At 42.5% G+C, this 8,504-nt stretch overlaps 1 protein-coding gene across 2 annotated transcripts; it reads right to left on the reverse strand.

Annotated features, from left to right (window-relative positions):
• Nucleotides 1–361: 361 nt before the first annotated feature.
• Nucleotides 362–4,462, reverse strand: LOC107389870 (uncharacterized). Of its 2 annotated transcripts, none has more exons than XM_015966285.3 (5): nucleotides 3,200–4,462; nucleotides 2,796–3,110; nucleotides 2,601–2,703; nucleotides 1,579–1,642; nucleotides 362–652 (listed from the first exon to the last, which is right to left on the reverse strand). In XM_015966285.3, exons 1-5 carry the CDS (start codon nucleotides 3,369–3,371, stop codon nucleotides 521–523), a joined length of 786 nt encoding a protein of 261 aa, XP_015821771.3. In that variant the 5' UTR covers nucleotides 3,372–4,462; the 3' UTR covers nucleotides 362–520. The 2 variants fall into 2 exon arrangements, with proteins under 2 accessions (XP_015821771.3, XP_015821770.3); XM_015966284.3 differs by having other exon boundaries at nucleotides 1,579–1,645; nucleotides 3,200–4,457.
• Nucleotides 4,463–8,504: the final 4,042 nt, after the last annotated feature.

Genomic DNA, 8,504 nt, shown 5'->3' on the forward strand with positions numbered 1-8,504 from the left:
ATTTCAGGAATGAACAAAAATATATTGTTTTTCGTCTTTGAGATAAATGAAATCACTAAGTCTGACTCTGCCTGTCTATTCTGGGGTCCTGTGGTCTTTAAACTATCCTCCCCTTACCGCTGTCTGATGCAAGACTCTAGAAACTTCACTAACCCTTTAGCTCCCATTGACCCCAGTTGCAAAACTCCTGATGAAGAAAAAAAAAAACCTGAATTCAAACATTAGCCAAACGCGCCCTCTACTGGAATCATTCAGGGAAAAGAGTTTGATCTGCATGTAAAACCTGCTGAATCAGTTGTCATAAAATGGTCAAAGATGATCTGAGTAAAACAGACAGAACATCAAGATTAAAAACACTTGAGTAATTAAACATATTTTTATTTTTACCATGAAAACATTAATGCCATTTTGGTGTGTCTTTTAAAGTCTTCTACTTTCTCGTTCAGCGTTTCCCTTCAGGGGCCGCCACAGCAAATCACCCGTCTCCATTTAATCCAAAAGTCTCTCCAGTCCTCTCAGGTCAGATGTGACCATAAAGTGAATTAAGTCTCTCCATGTGCTCTCTCCTCTCCTTCTTGTTCCTCCCTTCATCCACGCTGCCTCGTGGCTCCGTGGGGGCATTCGTCATAATAAAGATGTTTTGTGGACCCAACTGCAGTGACAGAGAGCAGGGAACTAGTTATCAGTTTGTTTATTTCATCGGCAAACAAGTGAATTTAACCACAGATGGGGATGCAAAGAAGAGTACAAGCAGATAAAGATGCAGAAGTGGAGAGATACGTGGTTACTTGTTTTTTTTAACTGAGTGGCAGCATTTGAAGAAGGTCTGACTCCACAACGTAATTCTTACATTGATGGTCTAGAGCTGGGGTGTCCACATTTTTCAAGGTGTGGTCCAAAATCGTCATGTTAGTAGTTCTGGTGAGCTGCCAAATTTAGTTAATCGTTTTACTTTATGGTGATTTAATGTATTTGTTCTTCTCAAAATGGATCAGAAATAGAAATATTAGTGAAAATTGGAATATAAAATGTTAAAAAGTGTCAGTCTACAGCAAAAGCCTGTTGGGCAGACAAATTTCATCATAGAAAGTAAATTTTATGCTTCACATAGATCAAAACAAAACAAAACAAATCATAAAGTCATAAAATCATAATGATTTTAAAACACAACAAAATTAAAATCAGAAAAATTAAGTCATAAAATTATAAAATAACATAAAACAAACGAAAGATGATTACAAATCTGAGTTAAAAATAAGAAAATAAAAGAAGAAAAGTGCTGCACAAAATCACTCCTATGGGCACACTTTGGACATGCCTCGTCTTTTCCCATCTTTATGATATTTTAAAATCTTTTTTATTTTTAATTCTTGTTGTTGTGAAGAGCCTTGTGATTTTTTTCTTGAGAGGTGCCATATAAAAGATTGTTTCTTCTGTATCTAAAGAGCCAAATGTTCAGAAACAAAGAGAAAGAGCTGCAGAAAGATGAAGATGACTGCAGATCTTTAAAAACAAGGTTAAATGTGACCAGAAGTAAGCCAGACAAGAAAAAAGATGATAACAATAAAATCATCTGACCTCTCCTTCAGACTGGGATGGATCCTGAACTGGATAATTATTTGATGCTCTGGTCCTGCATTTCCTGCTAAAATGAAACAATGATTAATTTTACTTTTGGGTTTAATAAAACTAAATAAACTTATGTGATGTTTAACGGTTTTAACATTGAAGAAACTCAAAAAATTTGAACGTTTTGCAGCAGAAAACCCAGAGACTCTCTCACTCCATTGCATAACTTCGGCCGTCTTTTTGCTGCAAGACAACTATGTTACTAACTGCACCAACATGCAGCTCTGAATCCAGACACTTTTACAGCTCATAACATCATTATTTTTAATTCAGCTGACATTACATAGTGTCACCCTATACACGTTTCTGCTAATTTGTGTTAGAGAGCTACAAATATCCCCTTGTTTGCCCCAAAACCTAGAAAAGCCCCCCAAAAAGGGAGTGATCATTGTCATGAATGAGGTAAATGTCTCAGCCACTTGCATTATATGTTCCTTGAAATTTAGTTTATTAAAAATCACACAAAAAGAAAGAAGAAACCATGAAAACTGTTTAATTTGTTAAAATTTGCTCATAGTTTTTTTCATTATTTCTGTCGAAAGAAATCAGTGAAATATTAGCTGAATCTGTCTTTTTGTGTTGGAATTCACATGAAAATCTGCTTTTGTTTGTACAAATGTATGCTTCTGTGTCACACACTACGGCTCTGTTACCCTGGCTTGATTTCATGTAAGTAACTTCATACAAGTAACGTCAACATGATGTTTGAAAGTTTTAACTGTTGTTGTTAGTCAAGTAAAAACAAAAAAAAAGCACCTAAATATTATGAATCATTCTGAACAAACCACTAGTTAAACTTATATCAAGCATATCAAGAGGATTAAAAAGGTCAGTTAAAATATTTGGCTGTAAAGTGACTGAACCTTATTGTATTACCAACAGTCTCAATGCTAACAGCAGCTCTGCACTAATACAGAAAAACTTCAAATGTTTAGTCTAAAAAGATCCAAAGGTGAAAGGTTGGGACTCACCTGCAGAGGCAGACAGCTGCAGAGATGAAACACAACAGGAATCCAAGAGCAGCTAGAACATGTAATTTATAATCTAGGACTGAATATGTTGACAAACTGGATTCTGAAAGTAAAACAGTGATAATTAACATCGTGCTGCTCAGTTTGAACAACCCTGTTGTAGGAGAGATCATTCAAGCTTTTAGCTCTACGTACCTGTTTGGGTCCTGGTTATTGTTAAGTTCCATGTCATGCTGTTTAGGCCGTTACTAGTTATAGTACACCTATAAACCCCTGCATCATCATGCTGAATGTTACTGATATTTAGACTAGTAGGTATGTTAGTGTCTATCGTCACTCTGCTGGAGGAGAAATTTGAAAAGGTGCGATTAGATGAGACTGAATAAGTAAATGTAGATCTGACATTGGTCCAGCGGATCAGTGTTAAATTTATTGTAGAAACGTTGCAAGTAAACATGATGGTCTCTCCTCTGGACACCTGCACATCTCTGTGCTCAGTTTTCATATCAGCTGAAATTTAAGGAAATAATTCATTATTAAATATAATCTCAGTTTAAATCTGGACAGAAGCACACGTCAAACACAAATCTGCTCTTTACCTGCAAAGACACTCCACATGTTTACCAGCTGGATGAAAATCAACACCTGTTGCTTTTGGCTGAACATGGTGACCATCAAACACAGAGAGACTGACTGGAGCGTCTGAAGGCTTCTGCAGAGAACTTGCTGTGAACAGGAAGTGGTTAGTTGCTGTTTGAGTGTTTGACTCATGTTGTGTGAACTTTGTTTGATGAAGCCCTCTCCACAGCACTGAGACTGCTCTTATTAATGTTTTTAACGATATGTTGCTTGCCTCTGATTCTGGTTCTCATGTGTTGTTGGTGCTTTTAGACTTATCTGCCGCCTTTGACATTGTCGACCACGCAATCCTATTACAGCGACTGGAGCAGTTAATTGGCATTCGTGGAACAGCTTTAGAGTGGTTCCGCTCCTATTTCAATGGCAGATGTTTTAATGTTGCCCTGGGGAATTGCACCTCTAGAGTGGCACCTCTTTTTTGTGGGGTTCCCCAGGGGTCCGTTTTAGGTCCACTTCTTTTTAATCTATATATTGTACCTTTGGCAGCCATTTTTAGAAAATTTCCGTGAAATTTTCATCTGTACGCTGACGATTGTCAGTTTTATCTGGCCCTAAAATCTGCTGACCCTGTGCAACCACTGACTGCCTGAGTGAAGTCAGGTCCTGGCTCTCGGCTAATTTTTTCTATCTTATCAGCTCCAAACTGGAGGCTACGGTATTCTCTTTGCCCCCTGCTCCCCCTCTGCTTTGGTGCCATCTCTGCCCCCATCATTGTCAGTTTTGGTGAAGCCAACAATTACAAATTTGGGGGTCACTCTGGACGCTTTTTTTAAAATGGATGCACAGATAAATCAGGTAGTCAAGTCGTGTTTCTTTCATCTTCGCCGGCTGGCCAAACTAAAATCTTTCCTGAACAAAACAGATCTTCAGTCAGCTGTTCATGCTTTTGTAACGTCATGTCTGGACTATGCCAACTCTCTCTTCTATGGTATTCCCTCCTCTTCAGTGGTACGCCTCCAATTGGTTCAGAATGCTGCCGCAAGGTTTCTTACGGGCATAGACCGACGGCAGCATATCACCCCTGTTTTGGCAAATTTACACTGGCTTCCAGTTCGGTTTCGTATTAAGTTCAAATTTCTTCTGTTGGTTTACAAATCTATTCATGAAATGGCCCCCTCTTATTTGGCACATCTTTTGAGTCCCTATGTTCTGGCGTGAACCCTGAGGTCCTCTGACCAGCCCCTTCTGCTTGTCCCTCCTGCCCGCTATATGGCCCGTGGCGAACAGGCTTTTTCAGTTTGTGCGCCTAAACTTTGGAACCAACTCCCCCTGACGGTCCGACTTGCCCCCTCCCTTCCCACTTTTAAAGTACGTTTGAAGACTTATTTTTAGTCCCTGGCCTTCCCGGCTGAGACTGTTTAACCCGGGTGCTTTCCTGTGTTTTTGTTATTATAGTTTTTATTTGTTTTATCTATTTTATGTTGCTGTATCTAGTTTGGTGACATATTGTCGTGTACAGCACTTTGGTTGGTGTTGTCACCGTTTAAAATGTTCTTTGTAAATAAAGCTTGATGATGATGATGATGATGATGAAGCTGTTATGTGCTGGTTAGGGGCAAAATGTCATTGTTGAAATATGCATTTAGCAAAAATAACTAAGCAATAAACCTCCTGCACTTATAATCCTTACTGAAAAATTGTGCGTAAAATAAACAACAATAATAATAATGGCACCAATAATTAACCAATTGGTTAAGAACTTCTCCTTATTGTTGAGTTTGACTCCCTGACGAAGGCTACATTCACCAAAACGCGTAGCAGTTTTTAAAAGGCCATATGTGACCTAGCCATTACAAGAAGCGTATTCTCAGCGCTCTGCTCATAAAACAGAAGACATGCAGGCCTCTGTGAGTTAATCCTGATACTGTTCAGGTGTAAACATTGTGCTCCATCCCTGTGTTTGAACTCAGAAGATGCATATTGATGCCACAGATATGTGATGATTTAGCTTGTTTCTTTATTTTACTCCAGAATAAGAGATTAAATTATTACTAAAGCAGTTCAGTGTAGTTCAATTAGTCATTCAAATGATTCTAACATGCTGCAGTGTGTGTGTGTGTGTGTGTGTGTGTGTGTGTGTGTGTGTGTGTGTGTGTAGGACTGCATAAGACAGCATGGCTTCATCAAATCCATGCATCCAATATCTTGGCTGAAGTAATGGCTCAGGAAAATAACTTGTATTTAATAAACAATGATGTCTCTGCAGTGTTTATGATAATGTTTTATCTTATATTGGACCTATTTTTGGTCTGGGAGGTGTAACATATCATGATACAAGCCTTTTAAAACATGTTAAAGTGTTACAAGAGGAGATAAATGCATGAATTTGAAGTTCATGTTTGGAGACCAACCTTCACAGTTTGGAGGCTCACGCTGGTGAGGAGACACCATTAGTTCTAGTAACACCTGGGCTCCCACGGTCTGTTCTGACAGGATGGACGTTACGGGACCCTTAAGGATTCCAGTTGGATGATTGGAGGATTATTTAGGAGGACTGGAATGAACAAACTGATTTCAGTGGTGAAGGGTTAAAGGTATTGGCTCGGCATTAAAATTGTTGTCGTCATCTCGTCGTCGTCGTCGTCGTCTTCCTCCGCTTATCCGGGTCTGGGTCGCGGGGGCAGCATCCCAACTAGGGAGCTCCAGGCCGTCCTCTCCCCGGCCTTGTCCACCAGCTCCTCCGGCAGGACCCCAAGGCGTTCCCGGACCAGATTGGAGATGTAACCTCTCCAACGTGTCCTGGGTCGACCCGGGGGCCTTCTGCCGGCAGGACATGCCCGAAACACCTCCCCGGGGAGGCGTCCAGGAGGCATCCTGACCAGATGCCCAAACCACCTCAACTGGCTCCTTTCGATCCGGAGGAGCAGCGGTTCTACTCCGAGTCCCTCCCGAAGGTCCGAGCTCCTCACCCTATCTCTAAGGCTGAGCCCGGCCACCCTACGGAGGAAACTCATTTCGGCCGCTTGTATCCGCGATCTCGTTCTTTCGGTCATTACCCAAAGCTCATGACCATAGGTGAGGATTGGGACGTAGATCGACCGGTAAATCGAGAGCCTGGCTTTCTGGCTCAGCTCCCTCTTCCCCACGACAGATCGGCTCAGCGTCCGCAACACTGCAGACGCCGAACCAATCCGCCTGTCGATCTCCCGATCCCTCCTACCCTCACTCGTGAACAAGACCCCGAGATACTTAAACTCCTCCACTTGAGGTAGGACCTCTCCCCCGACCCGGAGGTGGCAAGCCACCCTTTTCCGGTCGAGAACCATGGTCTCAGATTTGGAGGTGCTGATCCTCATCCCAGCCGCTTCACATTCGGCCGCGAACCTACCCAGCAAGAGCTGAAGGTCAGAGCTGGATGAAGCTAGGAGGACCACATCATCCGCAAAAAGCAGAGACGAGATTCTAATGCCACCAAACTCGACACACTCCACACCACGGCTGCGTCTAGAAATTCTGTCCATAAAAGTGATGAACAGAACCGGTGACAAAGGGCAGCCCTGGCGGAGTCCAACCCTCACTGGGAACAGGTCCGACTTACTACCGGCTATGCGGACCAAACTCACGCTCCTCTGGTAAAGGGACTGAATGGCCCTTAACAGAAAGCCACCCACCCCATACTCCTGGAGCGTCCCCCACAGGGTGCCCCTGGGGACACGGTCATAAGCCTTCTCCAAATCCACAAAGCACATGTGGATTGGTTGGGCAAACTCCCATGCCCCCTCCATCACCCTTGCAAGGGTATAGAGCTGGTCCACAGTTCCACGGCCAGGACGAAAACCACATTGCTCCTCCTCTATCTGAGATTCAACTATCGATCGGACCCTCCTCTCCAGTACCTTGGAGTAGACCTTTCCAGGGAGGCTGAGGAGTGTGATCCCCCTATAGTTGGAACACACCCTCAGGTCACCCTTCTTAAAGATGGGGACCACCACCCCGGTCTGCCACTCCCTAGGAACTGCCCCCGATGACCACGCAATGTTGTAGAGACGTGTCAACCATGACAGCCCTACAACATCCATAGCCTTAAGATACCCAGGACGAACCTCATCCGCCCCCGGGGCTCCGCCGCTGTGTAGTTGTTTGACTACCTCAGCAACTTCTGCCCCCGAGATCGGACAGTCCATCCCCAGGCCTCCCTTAAAATTGTAGAAATGCAAAATAACTACACTTTATTATCTATATAAACATGTACTGGGTCCAGTTTTTTATTTTATTAAGGACTTTTGTCATAAATGATTACAGAAAATCCAAATCCTCTCCTCCAGACAGTGAAGAACTATGTTTCGCATACGTCACTCCAGCACAAAAAACAAGCTAGCTGCTGATGCTAATATTGTGAATCACTGTTATTTGTTTACTTTCATGCTCCTAATTATTATGTAAAATTGCGTTTACAGCTGCAGCAAAAGGTCTGAGCCATGTGCCTGTGTCCTACACGCATTTTTAAATAACAGGTCTGATCTAAAATAATAACCTACATCTATAAATCCATCTAGAACCGCACCACTACTTCTGGACTCCAGACGAGTCCCGTTAGCATGACTGCAGCAAAACTAACCATGTTCGCTCCGGTAAGGAAAGAACAAGTCCTTTGGGAAAGCTACGACACACACACACACACACACACGCACGCACGCACGCACGCACGCACGCACGCACACACACACACACACACACACACACACACACACTTACACACACAGAGAGATATAATCTAAAAGATGATCTCTATATTTCAACATTAGAACCTCCATGACATACTGGATTAGTGCAAACAACGAGTTGAGCTAAGGAGTTACTCCAGCATCAGGAAGATTTATTCTGGTAAATTGTAGGTTCATTATTTTCCAGAGTTATGTCAATAAATACACACAGCAGTAAAATTGTAGATTACTGAACTATATTGGGACACATGACGGAGCTAAGACCAGCTGAAAACTTGCCAGCTTAGAGCTTCCAGTGGAGCACAGAAATGAAATATTTAAGAAAAGTAAACAAACTGTACCGATTTTGGTTCTGAAGATGAACAGAATCCTCCTCTATGTCCAAATCAGGTCACAGGTCTTCTGAGTCAAACGTTCTGCACCTCTGGTAGTGATATCCAGCTGGCGGGATCGAAGTTCGGTTGAACTTCTCCAGTAATCTAACATCCGTTCTCGTCGCCGTATCCCAGAGAAAAAACAAATCTGATGGACTAGTGGAGGCTTCAGAAGCTACATCTGATTAATGACACATTGTTCTCTGCTATAACGCTAACGCAGAAAC

Source organism: Nothobranchius furzeri, chromosome 14 (assembly GCF_043380555.1).
Source record: "Nothobranchius furzeri strain GRZ-AD chromosome 14, NfurGRZ-RIMD1, whole genome shotgun sequence".
Taxonomy (NCBI): Eukaryota; Metazoa; Chordata; class Actinopteri; order Cyprinodontiformes; family Nothobranchiidae; genus Nothobranchius; species Nothobranchius furzeri.

Coding starts and splice junctions, on each gene's coding strand:
- LOC107389870 (XM_015966284.3), bottom strand. CDS start 3,371: ATGAGTCAAACACTCAAACAGCAACTAACCACTTCCTGTTCACAGCAA. Junction 3,111..3,199: donor CATGTGGAGTGTCTTTGCAG/GTAAAGAGCAGA, acceptor CTTAAATTTCAG/CTGATATGAAAACTGAGCAC. Junction 2,704..2,795: donor AATAACCAGGACCCAAACAG/GTACGTAGAGCT, acceptor TTTTACTTTCAG/AATCCAGTTTGTCAACATAT.